This window comes from Natator depressus, chromosome 18, assembly GCF_965152275.1.
Source record: "Natator depressus isolate rNatDep1 chromosome 18, rNatDep2.hap1, whole genome shotgun sequence".
NCBI classification, from domain to species: domain Eukaryota; kingdom Metazoa; phylum Chordata; order Testudines; family Cheloniidae; genus Natator; species Natator depressus.
The window spans coordinates 13198263-13216378 of NC_134251.1; the positions used below are offsets into that span (position 1 = coordinate 13198263).

An 18116-nucleotide genomic window follows, 5' to 3' on the forward strand; every position below is an offset into this window, starting at 1 on the left:
ACTCATGCTCCAAAGACCTGTGAGGAGCTGGATGAGGCTAGTAGTAAAGAACAAGAGAAGGGAGGGAGAAGAGTTCGCTTTCTGTAGCAAACCTCCTTCGGGAAGTCCCAGCAATTAGCTGTTTAGCTAGCAAGGAGTAAGGGGAACAATGCTGAAGATCTGGGTACATAGACAGTCACTGCAGTAACATGGCATCTGTAGACATCCAGATTAATAAGAATATTACAGCACTGTCAGCCATAGATTAATAGAGACTAAAGGCAACAGCTGTTCTACTGTACTGGTAAATGGAGAGTTTTAACATACCATGCGGATAAGCAATACAGGAGGCACAGCCCTTAGAAACAGCGGCAGCAAACATCAGTCCAAAAAAGTTTGTGGAGTTCCTCTTGGTCCCATTAGTAGGGGAAGGGGGCAGCTGGACATCCTTCAGGTGCTTCTTTAAACTTTCATAAATAGCAAAGCAGATAATGGTCTCCGAAATCCCAGCATAGGAGGCCGTCAAGCCTCTGTAAAAACCACGGACCCCTTCTGTCTGGTAAACGTATCTAGCACACTGCCAAGCATTCATCGGCTTTGAACCCCTGACTCTAAAGGGAGCAAATTAAAACAGCGTTAGAACAAGGCAAAACTCAAGAGGTTCAAAAATCTGCGCAGACATTACAAATGAAAAGTGACCCAGGAGAAACAAGAACAGCTCTCTGCTAAGTGTAGCTGCAGGAATTTTCTAGGAATGCTGTGCAGAGACTTTTAATGTTCCTTTCATTGCTTTTGGCATTGTAGTCACATTTCAAATGCCAGTAGCAGGACTGTACTGCTAATTGTGCACATTTGGCTTTTACAGTCAGCTAATACATGCCTGTGCTAATCTTTTCAGCGCCAGTCCTGGCTCCTCTGTCATAGTTTAGTGCTTTAATAACAGTACTATGGAGGGAGCATTGCTTTTTATTGAACTAGCAATTTCCTTCTTGTGTGGTTGGGGCGGGGCCAGAGACAAAGGTCCGTCTGTGGAATGATTCTTCAGGTAACAAGCAGCATTTAGGTTCAAAGGTGCCACCTAGTGAATTACTGGAGTTAGGCTTTTTAAATCATTTATAAACGGTGTAAACCAACATATTTTCAAGTACTTCTTGGTGAGTAATCTCAGTATCTTAAGGATCTTTCTGATCTATCACCCAACATATCCCTGGGAAAAAAAATTGCCATTTTAAAGAGTCACATTATTAATGTAACCTTAACTATAGCAGAGCTCTCACTGTGCTAGAATCCCTCATGGCTTTCACATCCACCGGTGACTGTGAATCATTCAGCTCCAAGCTGTTACTATCAATTTTTACGTAAGACTATCCTGTCTCTAGGACATGTGGTCAAGAGTAAGAGAGTCTTGAAGGGGGAGCCAAAGCACTTTAAACCCCTGAAGGGGACCCTTTTATTGCCATTATAGTGTTCTATGAAATTAAACAGCCTCAATGATAGGATTTTTAAAAAAAACTTCACATTGTTCAGAGCGTAGCTAATGGGCAGTTACGGAGGGGCTTGTATTATTGAACTAGCCGAAATATAGAATATAGAACCCACTTCTGTACGATTTAGGGCCAATATTAGTGCCTTTTTTTTTTTGTTGTAGAGGGGACACAGATTGGATCCTCAGTCCTGACCTTTACCTCGTTGAACCCACCCTGAGCATTTCTCTTCGGTGCTTGGATACTTCGGTAATGGGGGTCATACAAGTGCCGCACAATCTTTCATGTACTTAGGTTCGACACCACTGTGTGTGAGGTGGGAAAAATGGGGAACTGAGGCAGAGAAAAAGACTAAGTGACTTGTCCAAGGCCACACAGGAAGTCTGGGGCGGAGGTGGGAACTGAACGTGGGTCTTGAATCCCAAGCTAGCACCAATTGGACCATCCTTCCCCTCCTCAGTAGTGACCCCTCTTGTCAAATTAAGGTACAAAACTGATAGGCTTAAGCTGTACCCTGGTCATCTAACAGGACGGGGACTTAAAGGGTATGGGGGATTGACTGGGACAGGGAATAGGAAAAGTGCTTTGTCAGGGATGCCAGAGCCACAGATGGAAGGGGCAAGAACATGTGTTTTGGAGCCCCTCTTAACTAAGATGACCCAATTTCTTTCAGTCACTTACTTCCGTTCCAGCTGCATTCTGGTTTTCACCATCCATATAGGGTTCATCAGAGAATTTGTGACAAAAGCTGAAAGACAAAGAAAACAAAAAAACAGCGTAATTAAGAGGGATTGGTTGCTGCAATAACCATGACAATTGCTAAGCTTTAATGCTCTGTAGTCCCATAGGCGAGATTCTATTTAGCGATTTCAGAACAGGAAGTGTAGGGAGGGAGGTAGTCAGTTTGGAATCAACACATTGCTACAGAATCATAGCAAGTTCCCCTTATGAGGTATTCATTCTCTCTACCGTAGGATTTTGTGTAGCACTCAGCACTGGTATTATTATGTAGCCCGGGTTGCTGTAAACAGCCTTTCTATAAGATTTAATATTTACTGATTGGTTTTAGAATAATTTATTAACTTGTCCATGAACCAATCATCCATACCAGATTGGTTCAAGACTCTAGGTGGTGCTGTTGAGCCATCTCCTTAACTGAACCCATCCATGCTTGAAATCATTTGAGAATGTTTTTTAATGGGCAGTTAGGTGACTTAGGTCTGAGTAAACTGGTGCAGTCATCCTGAGGTAAATTCTCCCAGAATAGCAAAGTCCCAACACTGACAAAAAGAGAGACTACAAAGAATAGTTGATCTAAAAACCATTCTGATTGGGGATTGGCTGATTTCAATTAAATTGCACCTTTCCTTATTGTTCACAGGAGCATCATCATAACCTCCTCCTCCTTCTGGTCTGGAAATAGCAAACTTATTTTCAGAAGAAACGTACACAAAGTTTTCCATATTAAAAGGGTTCCTACATAAGCAAGATGAAATACACTTGAGCTCTAGCACATTCACTCGATATAGTGCTGCATGAGATGTTAGTAACTTCACCTCTTCCCACCCCTTAAATCTTTAAGTCTCAGTTTTAAAGGCACTTATAATTATAACAACACGCAAATGGTTTCTTTCCCCAGCTGAGGGAATGACGACACATTGCTGGTCATTGCTCAAGAACTGCAGTGCTTGGTGTATAACACAGGGTAAGATTTCTTTAAGACTAGGATGTCAAAGGAGCCTAAGGCCCTGTCTATACACTAGTTGTACTGCTTGAACTATTCCGGTATAGTCTAGCACTACAAGCCCCCTAGTGGGATGCATTTATACCAGCACAAAAGTGTTTTGTTTTGTGTTTTTTTTCTGGTAAATCTTATTCCTGTATGGGAAGGAGAATAAACTAGTCCAGAATAAGACACCTTTATATTGGTATAATTGTGCCAACACTAGGAGTTGTAACAGTGTAAGTATTTCAGTAAATAGTAACTACTCCCCACCCCCTAACCCCCCTCCCCAACATTGTTTTACTTGTGTAACTATGTCGACAGAGCAGGCCTAAGGGACTGGTGTGCCCAACTCCCTTGGAAAGCCCCATAGGCTTATTTGAAAATCCCAGCTTAAATTCCTTGTTCCACTGGGTAATCCATCCAGTACGCTTCAGAATTTGTGACATATTGGATCCTCTGCGGTATGCCAGTTGTTAGGCATTTCTTTATGTGGGGTGACTACAGCATGTACAAATCTTATGTGGCTATTCGTCTGGCAGGCTCCTCTAGAGTTTTATTTCTCACCTCCCAAATGCTTTACGGTGACTTTGAAAGTATCCTTGTCAAAGCGTCCCACAACTATGTTATACAACTGGTAAAAACAACCCTGGTTTGGAATTAATTCCTCCCTGGTTGAAACGGATACTTAGTTGTGTAAGTAGAGAGCTGCAGAAGTAAGGTTTTGATTAAGCCTCTCCATAAACATTAACTTCTAGTTCTGCAAAGAGGGGTTCCTTAAGAATCCATAGAGGAGCTTGCCAAGTTGCCTCCTGCCTCCCTGTTTTGAAGAGAGCTGGAAGTTTCTGGTCCGGCAGAGTTGATTTTCAACAGTCCCTGTACTTTGATTCCCGAGAGGTGCCCTTCCCAACATCATTGTTTCATGAACTCAGCCACCTCTCCTGATCTCAATCTTTTATGGAGATCATTTGCTGGATAAATGTTCCTTGGAAAAAGAATGCCCTTCTCCATGGTGAGGCCCAGCAACACAGTGGGTGTATAAACCCAGGGAGACCAAATGAACATTTTCAGAAAGATCTGGGCATTTCTGCACCATAATACACAGCTTGTGTCTTCATGTGTATTATGGTAGCATACAGAGGTATCAATCAGATCAGGTGCCATTGTACAGGGTACTAATACAAACACAGTTCCCTGTTTTATGCTTCATTGCCAACATTTTCCGCTGCTTTAGCTGGGAAATGTGCTTTAGGCAGCCCTAGATGGTACGTGTACCATACAGAGTAGCACGTTGAAAGAATTATGGACCATCTGATAGATAAAACTTCTTCATTGCCCTCTATAAAGAGAGGTTCTTGAGAGTGGAGTGGAAAGGAAATGGTGCGTGACTGATTCTGGAGTAGGATCAACACGGATAACCCATTACTGGAAGCAGAATGGCTGGGCTCTTTTGTACTATGGCAAGACAGCCTGGGAGACAAAGGGACACCCTCCATGTGATAACATACCTGCAGAGCCTGCTGAGCAAATGTGCACAATGTTGCTGTTGGGCACAAAAGTGCCATTAAATCGCTCCTTGGCTTTGGAGTAGCATGCAAAGTAGACCGCCCTGTGCCAGGAAGAAGAGAAGAAATCGCTACAGAGGATAATCTACAGACATGCAATTTAAACCAGTCACTGCTTTCCTCCCATAGTCCTGACCAACAAGGTAGATCTCAGAAGGGCCTCAACATTATTGTTTCCATCTGCAAAGGCTCAGCCTGCCAACCTGCACCAGGATGTCTGCCTTTACAGCCAGATGGTTAGAACTAGGGTGTCGTGCATTTCATAGCTTCTGTGGGCCAAGCTCAGTGTGCACATCAGGAACTCCATGCATTCCTCCATTCCACCCCACATGTTCCCATGTGCCACCCCCTGTATTTCAGGGACCCCCTGCAACTTCCCCACTGCTCCCTTACGTACAGGGCTCTAACTCCCACGTCCTTCATTCACCTCCTCAATGCCAGTGGCTCTGCCTGCCCCCCATTCCTCCCTCTCTCAATCTCCCCCCTGCCACCAGGGGCTCTGAGGGTCCCCCCACTCCTCCGTTGGCAGAAGCTATGCCCCCCATTCCTCCCACTCTCCCCCACCAGGGGTTCAGAGTGCCATCCCCCCATGGCAGGGGCTCTGTGTACACCCCTATCCCCCCAAACTAGGAACCCCCAATTTCCCCTCCACCAGGTGTTGTGTGCGCCCCATTTTCCCCATGCCAGAGCTTTGTGCATGCCCACATTCTCCCCCCCCCTCTCTTTTTGGTCTTTCTATCTTAATGCGAGTCTCACATTTTTTGCACCCCTTTATTTCTGTTGTCCCAGTCTATGCCCAGCGAGTCACCCATTCCTGATATTCATTTAAATACATGGTTCAGTCTACATATTTTTTTTTTTAAAAAAAGGACTGGCTTGTACTAACAGAAACCCCTCTTTTTATCCAATCTCAAGTTCCCTCTCTGCAGATCAGTTATGTGAAGACAGTGCTGGGAAACTGATAATGAAAAGCAAAGATCATAAGTAGCAACCTGGATACGCACACAGAGAAACAAAATGTACAGAAGCCAATAAATATGCCAGAGAAAGCCAGATTTTTAGGCGCTGTAAACAGGCACTTGCTTTCAGTCTGCTCGTACACCTTTTCCCAGGGAGAAGGAGAAGGAAACAGACAAGGAATTGAAAAGTGCTAGGCAACTACTAAATAAGATTAATTCACATTCAGTTTTGATTTGCACACCTCAAAAATAATGCCTCGAATTTAATATATATTTGCATCACACTTGCATGGCACTTTTTTTATCCATAGATCTCTAACTGCTTTATGAAAAGGAAAGAGCTTCAGTACCCCATTTCACAGATGGGGTAACTAAGGTATATAGAAGTTAAGCAACTTGTCCCAAATCACTGAGTACATCTGTGACAGAGCTGGAATTGGAATTCAGGTCTCCTGTCTACTAGGACTATGTGCTCTGGCCAGCAGTTAGTTCATAAATGAACTGTTCGGGTGGTTTTTAGACTAGTTTAATAAAAACAGAGCATTTATAATATGCTTAGTACAATCTTTGTGCCACAGCCTTAAAATGTACTTTTTTATTATTATGGAACTGAACCCTTTAAGATCTTTACCTTGATGGTGCCACTCCAACCAAGTTTGGACCCAATCCTCGGAAGAGCGACCTTGGTCCTTCTTTTTCCAAAATTGACCTAAAAAAATAAAAATGCAAGATCACCAACTACCTCTCCTGGTAGACAATAACCATCAGTCACAGATCAGGAAAACTGCGGTAAAAGATAACACAGTATTAAACAAACCTATTAGCAATCAGGCTGTGCTCTTTGGTAGAAAGCTGGCTGATTTAGCTATTGACTTGAAAAAGCAAGCTAACGCAATGGAACTTAAGGGTATTACAGACAAATCTGCATTTGTGTCATATGAGAGCAGCTTAATAGCTCAATTGCTTGAAAACTATTGGGAGCTGGGTTATTAAAAAAGTTAATGGAGATCACAAGAGAAGTCAGTTCTGAAAGACAAAAAAAGCATTCATTCTATCACAGCTATTCCTTCAGGGGGAAGCTTTTGAGGGGAAGTGGAGATTTCACTGAGAAGCAAAGGTGTGTGGGGTTGAGAGGCCTTGCTAAATGGTGCACCCCTTCAAATGGGTCACCAGTGGGGGCTAATGAGCATAGGAGGCGGTGTTCCCTGCCCACTCTGCAGTGGGCGCGAGACTGAGCTTTCCTAGTCCTGAGTCACTGATGCAGGGGCTGCCCGGACCCTATGAGAATCAGAGAACCATGCAGCTTTCCCCACATGGGAGGAATGGGGAGATAAAGACTAGAGTGGAACTGCCCCACACACTCTTTTTGGAGGACTGCGAGAGTATTTTTTGGGGAAAAGTGGGACAGGAGAACACATGGTCAGAGCATGGAGGGAGGGTGAGGACTAGTTTCCAGAAGTAGGAACCTACACATTCCTCCTACCAAGGGGAAGCATACACTCCCTGTTACGCAGCTTGGAGTCTAGTCTGACCAGGCATTACAAATTCTGGTTTAGGCCTCCTAAGCAGAAGCACAGAACACTGCAGTTGCAGTACTGTCAATTCCGAGCATTGAAAAAAAAATCATGCATTTGATATAGCAGAGCCTAAGTTGGCCTTAAAACTCATGAGATTTAAAAATAAAATAATAAATAATAATGTTGGGATTCATTCTCTTCGCCTTCTGGGTTTTGAGCTTTTAGGTTACACCTGGATCACGTTTTCAAGCTTTTCTTTGCAATTATGATGGCTAGAAATGTACTCTTCTAAAATGAAAGCTGAGATTGTCACAATCACTAGACTCTAAGAGCTGGGGCTTTAAGACAGCCACCAAATATAGTGCGAGTTGGCAACACCGCTGAAGATCAGTCCAAATTCCTGACCTTGAGTGTCATTTTTTCCTTCCCATGGTTTAAACCCAAATGGGTGAGATGAGCTGGCACCAATATAAAAAAGGGTAAATGGTTTGGATGCCCCCCTGGGGACCCTGCACATTTTGTACAAGTTTGGCTCAAAAGCATCCCTAGTGGAGGGTTCGATTCCAAGCAAGAAGCCTTGGCACAGAGGGACATTTACAAGAAAAAAGAAAAGGAGTACTTGTGGCACCTTAGAGACTAACCAGTTTATTTGAGCATGAGCTTTCGTGAGCTACAGCTCACTTCATCGGATGCATGGCATATTGTGGAAACTGCAGAAGACATTATATACACACAGAGACCATGAAACAAAACTTCCTCCCACCCCACTGTCCTGCTCGTAACAGCTTATCTAAAGTGATCATCAAGGGAGGGCCATTTCCAGCACAAATCCAGGTTCTCACCCTTCCCCCCGCCCCCCCCACAGACACACATACAAACTCACTCTCCTGCTGGTAATAGCCCATCCCTCTTTGAAACCTCTCTTTATAATGCGCATGATAATCAAGGTGGGTCATTTCCAGCACTAATCCAGGTTTTCTCACCACCGCCGCCACCCCCCCCCCCCCCACACACACACACACACACCCCTCCAAAAACCACACACACAAACTCACTCTCCTGCTGGCAATAGCTCATCTTACAATGTGCACAGCAATAATCCAAGTTTAACCAGAACGTCTTGGGGGGGGGGGGTTGTAGGAAAAAAAAAAAAACAAGGGGAGATAGGCTACCTTGCATAATGACTTAACCACTCCCAGTCTCTATTCAAGCCCAAATTAATAGTATCCAATTTGCAAATGAATTCCAATTCAGCAGTTTCTCGCTGGAGTCTGGATTTGAAGTTTTTTTGCTTTAAGATAGCGACCCTCATGTCTGTGATTGCGTGACCAGAGAGATTGAAGTGTTCTCCGACTGGTTTATGAATGTTATAATTCTTAACATCTGCTTTGTGTCCATTTATTCTTTTACGTAGAGACTGTCCAGTTTGACCAATGTACATGGCAGAGGGGCATTGCTGGCACATGATGGCATATATCACATTGGTGGATGTGCAGGTGAACGAGCCTCTGATAGTGTGGCTGATGTTGTTAGGCCCTGTGATGGTGTTCCCTGAATAGATATGTGGGCACAGTTGGCAACGGGCTTTGTTGCAAGGATAGGTTCCTGGGTTAGTGGTTCTGTTGTGTGGTATGTGGTTGTTGGTGAGTATTCGCTTCAGGTTGGGGGGCTGTCTGTAGGCAAGGACTGGCCTTTCACCCAAGATTTGTGAGAGTGTTGGGTCATCCTTCAGGATAGGTTGTAGATCCTTAATAATGCGTTGGAGGGGTTTTAGTTGGGGGCTGAAGGTGACGGCTAGTGGCGTTCTGTTATTTTCTTTGTTAGGCCTGTCCTGTAGTAGGTGACTTCTGGGAACTCTTCTGGCTCTATCAATCTGTTTCTTCACTTCCGCAGGTGGGTATTGTAGTTGTAAGAATGCTTGATAGAGATCTTGTAGGTGTTTGTCTCTGTCTGAGGTGTTGGAGCAAATGCGGTTGTATCGCAGAGCTTGGCTGTAGACGATGGATCGTGTGGTGTGGTCAGGGTGAAAGCTGGAGGCATGTAGGTAGGAATAGCGGTCAGTAGGTTTCCGGTATAGGGTGGTGTTGATGTGACCATCGTTTATTAGCACTGTAGTGTCCAGGAAGTGGATCTCTTGTGTGGACTGGACCAGGCTGAGGTTGATGGTGGGATGGAAATTGATTTAGAACAACGCTTCCTCAGCTCTCGTCCCCTAACGCCCCTACTTTACTTGCGCTATATTGATGACATCTTCATCATCTGGACCCATGGAAAAGAAGCCCTTGAGGAATTCCACCATGATTTCAACAATTTCCATCACACCACACGATGCATCGTCTACAGCCAAGCTCTGCGATACAACCGCATTTGCTCCAACCCCTCAGACAGAGACAAACACCTACAAGATCTCTATCAAGCATTCTTACAACTACAATACCCACCTGCGGAAGTGAAGAAACAGATTGATAGAGCCAGAAGAGTTCCCAGAAGTCACCTACTACAGGACAGGCCTAACAAAGAAAATAACAGAACGCCACTAGCCGTCACCTTCAGCCCCCAACTAAAACCCCTCCAACGCATTATTAAGGATCTACAACCTATCCTGAAGGATGACCCAACACTCTCACAAATCTTGGGTGAAAGGCCAGTCCTTGCCTACAGACAGCCCCCCAACCTGAAGCGAATACTCACCAACAACCACATACCACACAACAGAACCACTAACCCAGGAACCTATCCTTGCAACAAAGCCCGTTGCCAACTGTGCCCACATATCTATTCAGGGAACACCATCACAGGGCCTAACAACATCAGCCACACTATCAGAGGCTCGTTCACCTGCACATCCACCAATGTGATATATGCCATCATGTGCCAGCAATGCCCCTCTGCCATGTACGTTGGTCAAACTGGACAGTCTCTACGTAAAAGAATAAATGGACACAAAGCAGATGTTAAGAATTATAACATTCATAAACCAGTCGGAGAACACTTCAATCTCTCTGGTCACGCAATCACAGACATGAGGGTCGCTATCTTAAAGCAAAAAAACTTCAAATCCAGACTCCAGCGAGAAACTGCTGAATTGGAATTCATTTGCAAATTGGATACTATTAATTTGGGCTTGAATAGAGACTGGGAGTGGTTAAGTCATTATGCAAGGTAGCCTATCTCCCCTTGTTTTTTTTTTTTTTTCCTACAACCCCTCCCCCTCCCCCCCCCCCAAGACGTTCTGGTTAAACTTGGATTATTGCTGTGCACATTGTAAGATGAGCTATTGCCAGCAGGAGAGTGAGTTTGTGTGTGTGGTTTTTGGAGGGGGGTGTGTGTGTGTGTGGGGGGGGGGGTGGCGGTGGTGAGAAAACCTGGATTAGTGCTGGAAATGACCCACCTTGATTATCATGCGCATTATAAAGAGAGGTTTCAAAGAGGGATGGGCTATTACCAGCAGGAGAGTGAGTTTGTATGTGTGTCTGTGGGGGGGGCGGGGGGAAGGGTGAGAACCTGGATTTGTGCTGGAAATGGCCCTCCCTTGATGATCACTTTAGATAAGCTGTTACGAGCAGGACAGTGGGGTGGGAGGAAGTTTTGTTTCATGGTCTCTGTGTGTATATAATGTCTTCTGCAGTTTCCACAATATGCCATGCATCCGATGAAGTGAGCTGTAGCTCACGAAAGCTCATGCTCAAATAAACTGGTTAGTCTCTAAGGTGCCACAAGTACTCCTTTTCTTTTTTCTTTTTACAAATACAGACTAACACGGCTGTTACTCTGAAACCTGTCATTTACAAGAAAGAAAATAATGGTTGAGCCCTAGTAAGTATCCATGGACCATATTTCACCCATCAGCAAAAGCCACTTTTATTGCCATGGAGCTGCTTTGGATTTCAGTACGGTGGCCTGCAAGGCAGTAGCAGCCCTCCTATTTAATAAAAAAAGTGCGTGTGAAAAACATGCGAGGAAATTCAAACAGCTCCTGCTTCCAAAGGTCCTTCACACGTGCCTGTTCTTTTGGTTTAAGTCTCCCATTTTGCAAAGTTTACTTTCCAGGTCATTAATGCTGTTGGCAATGTTTGCCGCAGAGCCCAAAAAACAAGCTCATTAGAAAGCTTCTGAAATGCATCCCCAAAGCGGAGCCGAATATTCTCTGTAAACTCCAAGGCTAAGTGTCTCCTAGGAAACAGATCCAGTGACTGCTTGTTCTTTGTCACTTTAATAGTCACGACTGTGGCTTCCAGCTGAGGTGACTCACCAAAATCTGGTTTACACACAAGCAGCTTGCCCTTCTGGGACCATTTTCCATTCTGAAAGGTTCCACAGGCAAGTTTAACCAGGTCTGTCCAGGGCATTTATTTTCTTTCTAGCCTTAACAGTCAGTGTTTTCATAGCCAATACACAACTCCCTGGGAGCAATCTGACAGAGGCCTCTGAAGGCTTTTTCCCTTTCAATGGAATTATCATACCACGCAAAGCACCTAGTTCACGCGCCCCCAGCTCAGCAGTTTCAGAAGAGAAGGGCAGAGGGAATTAATGCAAAAGACCCAATTTGCTCTCCATCCTGCTTTAAGGTTTCAAGTTCACAGCAACAGGAAGGATCGCCACCAGCAGCATTATTTGAATTGTAGTGGCATTTAGGAGCTCCAATCATGGACCAGGACCCCACTGAGGTTGTTGTGTGTTTGCACAGCATCTACAACAATAAAAAGACAATCTATGCCCCAAACCCCTAGTATTCTGCAGCCTGGAACACACTGAGACATCAGTAAGAGGAGCCCCAAAAAGTCATCACCGCTCATTGCCTCCTCTAGAAGGCTTGCTTGAGTCGAAAGCTATTAATACAGCATCTTCTCTGAAGAATCAATCATGAATAAGGCTAAGATTTTGTCATGGTTATTTTTAGTAAAAAAAAAGTCATGGACAGGTCACGGGCAATAAACAAAACTTCAGGGAAGCCATGACCTTTGTGACTTTTGCTGCTGCGGCTCCATGGTTTCCCCCGCCACTGTGGTAGCTGGGAGCTGTGGGGAACCCCCTCTGCCTGCGGCAGCTGCAGGGGAACCCCCCCTTTCACCCACAGATGTTGGGAGCTGCAGGATGACCATATTTGTCAAAGAGAAAATGGGACACCCCCAGCCACTTGCCCAAGGTGGCCCCCTCCCCGCCTCACCCCTCCACTTGAGGCTGTTGCCCATCGCTGGAACCCTGAGGAGGGCCCCCTCAGGAGGCTGTTGCCTGTTGCTGGAAACTTGCAGGGGGCCCCGTCACTGCTGTCACCTGTTGCTGGAACCCTCCTGGGGCCCCGCTGGCTGCCAGCTCCAGTCCCTCGGCCCCTGGGGCTGAAGCAGAGACGGTCACGGAGGACTCTGGAAGTCAGGGATTCCATGACCTCAATGTAGCCTTAATCATGAAGAATCAGGTTCTGAACAGTTGACTCCAATGATATAACTAAGAAAAATGCTGAACGAGCCCATGCTCCCTCTATACCCCTTCATCCAATGTTGCTATAGAGAAGGCAATTAGTCTTGGGAGGAAAGTGCACTCCTATCTATAGGGAACGCTCTACAAATGTGGTCTCTGAAAACTTTCTTTGGTGGAGGTGGCAGCAAGGAAGGCGTTTACTCTTTCCTTGGAGAATGTGCCCATTTACACAAAGTCGTGGTTACTGCAGCATCAAGGGGGTCTGATTTCATCAAAATGGGAAAGGGGAGCCAGTGGCAAGCGTACACTGTCTCTTTAGGAGAGTGTACTGAGGTCTCGTGTGAAATCAATTATAGACTCCGAAGAATTTATTGTCTGTGAAATACAAACAGTACAATCGATTTGCAAGATTGCTTCACAGACATCTGGAAAAGGAGCCAGGCAAGCTACAGACTTTGAGCAGTTGCTGAAATGAAACAAGATTAAATAAATCGAGACCACAAACGCTGACTTTAATGAGTCTATAAGGATGGTAAAAGGGCACCCAGTTTTAGCCAACTTTCTATCTCCCCACAAAGGACAACCCTGAAAATGAGAGAGAGCGGGTGAATACTGTCACAAGAGCTGGCTACCTTGAAATGATTTTATTGGACTCCCTTTTAATCAGGATTGCCTTGTGTCGCAGGAGGGAGGGGAGTTAGATGCATCCAAAATGCACTGATTTGCTCCAGTTACCTTGGTTGTGCATCGTGTACTGCTCTAGACTCAATCTGACCAAAAAAAAAAAAATGTTATAAAGAGGAGTGCTTGGCATTTGGGGGATAGGGTGAGAGAGAAGTATTGCTTATCTATAATATGAGATTCAAGTTGTGACGTGACGCAAGCTACACAGTCTGTAGAGGACTTGATTGCCACTGTATTGTTATCTAATTCACGCAACTTCACTGGGCAATGTGCCAAATTTATCAGTATTACATGAATCAACCAACATGTTTTGCTGGGCTTTTTTTTGTTGTTGGGGGGGGGGGGGGGGACCAAAATTCCTGATGTAAACAAAAAATCGTTACACGAAAATAAAGTGCAAATATTTATTTGCAAAGATCCACATAAACCTGGTGCAGATTAGATTTTGCCTTTGCTTTCTTCAGAAATGTAGCAGCAGAGACCTAGGCCTCAGGTTAGGCCATACAAAACCATTAACTTGGGAGCACTGGCTTGCCTTCGATCCAGTCTTCTTTTGTTGGATGTATGTCATGAAAAGATTAGGCTGAACACATGCTGCTCCTACCTGTCTGCAGAGGCGTCTGCAGAGGCATCTGACGAGCCCTGGAGATTTTCCAACAGGGATATGCAGGGGGGAGTTCAAACTCCCAGCTGAGGATTTATGGGAATGACCATATAATGTGCACTGCCTGAAACCACACATCAGTAGCAGGCAGAAGGCTGCTCGTTCAGTCAGAAATAGCAAAAGAGGAGGAAAGAATAGGGCTGTCTGAGGGACTGCTTTTGTGAAAGACACTGTCTCCTTCCTCTTCCCTCTCCTCCCCCATGAGTTCCCGTGTGGCACGTCACAATCAGCGCCTTTCATAACAGTGCAGAGAAGCCCTCATTCACACGCATTCACCAGCGCCCTACCTGTACCAGAAAGACCTCCAAATTCAAAAGATCACCCTAGACCGGGAGTGTGCAAGCTTTTTGGGCCAAGGGCCACATCAGGGTTGCGAAACAGTATGCAGGGCTGGGTAGGGAAGGCTGTGCCTTCGCAAACAGCCTGGCCCCTGCCTCCCTCCCATTTCCCGCCCCCGAATGCCCCCCTCAGAAACCCTGATCCATTCAACCCCCCCCCCCCGGCTCCTTGTCCCCTGACTGACCCCTCCTGGGACCCCTGTCCCTAACTGCCCCCCCAGGACCCCACACCCTATCCAACCTCCCCTGTTCCCTGTCCCCCCTCTTCCTGGGATCCCCTAACCCGCTCCCTGTCTCCTGACCAGTGTGTGTCTCCACCCCCCCCACAAAACCTCCGCCCCGTCCAACCAATCCCTGTCCCCTGACTGCCCCCTGGGACCTCCTGCCCCGTATCCAACTCCCCCCGCCCCCTTACCATGCCGCTCAGAGCAGTGGGACGGGCTTATTGGAAAGCCTCGGAGGTGGGCGGGCACAAGATGTGCTGCCCGCGCAGCGGCACACCTGCGGGGGAGGGAAAACAGCGGGGGAGGGGCCAGGGCCTAGCCTCCCTGGCTGGGAGCTCAAGGGTCGAGCAGGACGGTCCCGTGGGCCGTAGTTTGCCCACCTCTGCCCGAGACTTTCCAACCCCAGGTACTGAGCAAAGATTACATCATGTAGATCCTGTTTGCATCAGTTCAGGTTCTTGGGCAGAAACCAAGTCTCATCTAATTTGTAGCACGTAGCTGGGAATGTAAGAAGGGGGACAGCAATGAATGATGTGGCAAACATGAAAGATAGGAAGCTTGTATAAAATGGATTGTTAGTTTTATCAATCTATTGTTTCAAAGAAGCTGGGAACAGGATACCTGGCAGCCGGATCGCCACTGGAAAAGCTCAGTCTTGAAGCTGCCAATTGTGCAGTTTTTGGCAGAATCTAAGCCTTAAAAGAAAGACATGGATAGATTGCTCTGAAAAGCAATCCCAAGTGTACACCACTGCGCTACTGCCCTGCAAACCCAGAGCAGTGGTGTGTTACACACCCCTTCACCCTCCAGCACAGAGGGTGTCAGAGGTTAGTTTGGACCATTCCAATATTATTAAACTACAGTCTAATACTCTAAAACACAGTGCCAGTCGAGCAATGCAAGACACCACACGCTATGGCCTTTACACTCTTCCCTTCTTCATCACTTGATGGGCTTTTGGCTCTCTCTTTTTTTTTTTTTAAGTGAATTTTAGGCCAAGGCCCCACACTATTTGATGACTGGTGTTTGTGGATTCTGCCCATCAAAGCAACTGAACACCCACCCACACAGGCGGGAGGGGGGCCCACAAAACCTTAGAAAGGTGGGTACAGCCCATCAAAACAAAAGGGACCAGGCTCCCTGAAACAGGTGGAGGGGTAGACCCCAGTTAGAGTGACAGTCTTGGAGTCCATGGTCCCCAGAACAGGTACACAGCACAGACAGCAGCAATGAAAAGTTTTTCTCCCATGCTGCTCCGACTCTGAACTAGGACTGTCACCAGCTCCAGAGATGAGAGGGAGGAGTTCTGCCTCAGTGGCTCACTCAGTCTTTCAGTCACACTGCTAAGACAGGGGCCTAGCCAGCAGGACTTGCCCATCACACTGCTCCAGTGCAAAAGACTGAGAAACATGAGAAATCCAAAAGGATGAACAGGGTGAGAATCCACATGTTCTGAGCTACAGGAAGTGCTACGGAGGAAAGGCATATTTTTAAAACTTCTCCTGCAAGCAGACATACATATCACCTAGCAAGAGAATACTACCGTCTCTTGATCCTTGGGGCTTCATACTTACCAGAAAGCTTAGAGCCAATAAGTCTATTTAAAAATACTACCTCCAGACACTTATCCAAACCAATACTCTTTGGAAAGCTTCTCAGTGCAGTTTTAAATAAGTTCCTTTGAAAATTCAGAGGTGCTTCCACAAGATGTATTTTTAAAGGTTAATTCAACTTTTCAGTTGATGCTGAATACATAAGGCCCAATTCCCATCTCACACCAGTGAGAGTCCAGAATGACACCATTCAAGTGTAAAACCAGTGCCAATGAAATCAGAGTCAAGTCCACTGGTTGCACAGGATGCTATGAATGACAAGAGCTGTACTCACTTTAGAACCCGGAGAAGTCCGGGTGATACAGATGTCGGCCTGACCATTCCTTCCCCACTGATCGTCCCCAGCTGGACTTGAGGATAGTAGATAGTCCGGAAAGCTAGCCTTGAAGACTGGAGCCTGGTCTTTATTACTTCTAAGGGACATGTAACAATGGCACCAACTGTACCCCCGCACCTGTATGGCACAATGCAAACAGAATACAGTGTAAGCAAAAGAAGGTCATATCGAAACACCACCGTTATATAACAAGTGAAGTTCTTTCCCCTCCCTTCTCCCACTGCAAGAAAGAGTTACAACTGTGTTTATGTCAATACCGGGAAAGGGGAATTTTTGGCATGAGGTAAAAGAGGAGGGTTCAGAAAGAGATTCAGGAGCACTAATGCTTCCTTGTCTCAAAAAGATTTAGTGAATCATTTTCTACTCAATGCCTGCATAAGTTACCAGTGGCAGGAGGATTCTGAAGGTCAGCAAAACGCCCAAATCAATAGCAACTGATCAGCTCTTAGTCCCGTGTTCTATGTTCCTGTTTGTCCAGGTCACCTGATCTTACTGTGCAAGAGAATTTGGTTTTCTTGAATGGAGTGGAGTAATTCCAGTTTTTAGTGGGTCACTAGCCCTATTACAAAGAAGGCTCTAGATTTATGTCCTTGGGGGATTCTTCCATCAAGGAAGCCTAGCTAGAGAAGGTAAAAAATAGCAATTGTAGGGGACTTGTGCCGAAAGGGATGTGACAAAGCCTTCTCTCCTTCAGTCAGTCGTTTTAAAAAGCAGTTCATACGCTCTCTTCTGAGAAGTGGTAGGTGGAGGAATCTCAGACCTCCAAGTTAGTTGCCCTGAAAAACTAGCTAATATTTGAGAACAAGACAGGGGGGCAAAAGGACAAGCTATGTGGTCAAATTGGATGGGTCACTGACTCCGATATGGGAAGCTCAGGTGTAATTTATATATTAAAACTATAACACCTTTACTAACAATTTAAAAAGAAACAAACCATGAATTCCAAGTCTGTGCATTAGCCCCTACTCACAAGGGTCAAGAAAATCTTGTCCTTGACACAAACGGTTGCCACCTGATAGAATCGAAACAAAAAAGTGTAATAAAAGCATTTAGTTTTATTTCAGTTTGTCTGTTGTTTTCTCAACTGTAACACCATGTGCTATGGTTGCTGCTCTTGTTGTTCAACTCTTATTTTCCCCACCATTATCTACATGCTGACAAAACCCAATTTAGTCTTCTTCGCCTTCCTTTTCTTGACTAATGGCTTCTTCCTGTTAGCAAATGGTATAGAGGACTTGTTTACTTGGGGACAAAGGAAAAATTAATGTGAATTAATTTATGGTGTGAATTTAAAGTGGATTTGTTAAACTGCATTAAATCCCTGAGTGGACACACTCATTCAGAATTTAAGTGATCTTATCTCAGTTTAGTTTAATTCACTAGTGAACAAAACCGAAATAAGGCCATTTAAATTCTGAAAGAGTGTCCACCCAGGGATTAATGTGGTGTAACTAATGCACTTTTAATTCCAAATTAACTAAAAGTGTGCATTTCTTTCCTGAATGTCCCTGAGTAGACAAGCCCTTAAGGGTGTCTACACACGGCATCGTAAATCCAGGTCAGTGGGATCCAGGCTTGTGGACCTGTGCTTCCAAGCCTGTGCTCAAGCAT

The 18116-nt window shown here is 45.4% G+C and overlaps 1 protein-coding gene and 1 long non-coding RNA gene across 2 annotated transcripts in view; one reads left to right on the forward strand and one right to left on the reverse strand.

The window, feature by feature from the left end:
• Positions 1-18116, reverse strand: part of SLC25A33 (solute carrier family 25 member 33) — a 39155-nt gene that overhangs the window by 3906 nt on the left and 17133 nt on the right. Inside the window, exons 2-6 of the mRNA XM_074975397.1 lie at positions 16443-16622; positions 6342-6419; positions 4695-4795; positions 2145-2211; positions 307-590 (exon numbers count right to left, since the gene is read on the reverse strand). Of these exons, the coding sequence (XP_074831498.1) occupies positions 307-590; positions 2145-2211; positions 4695-4795; positions 6342-6419; positions 16443-16622 (710 nt within the window). The remainder of the gene's footprint in view (positions 1-306; positions 591-2144; positions 2212-4694; positions 4796-6341; positions 6420-16442; positions 16623-18116) is intronic.
• On the forward strand, positions 2509-5895 carry LOC142000813 (uncharacterized). Its single transcript, XR_012642325.1, has 3 exons — positions 2509-3005; positions 3103-3168; positions 5667-5895. It is a non-coding gene; the product is annotated as an uncharacterized LOC142000813 (long non-coding RNA).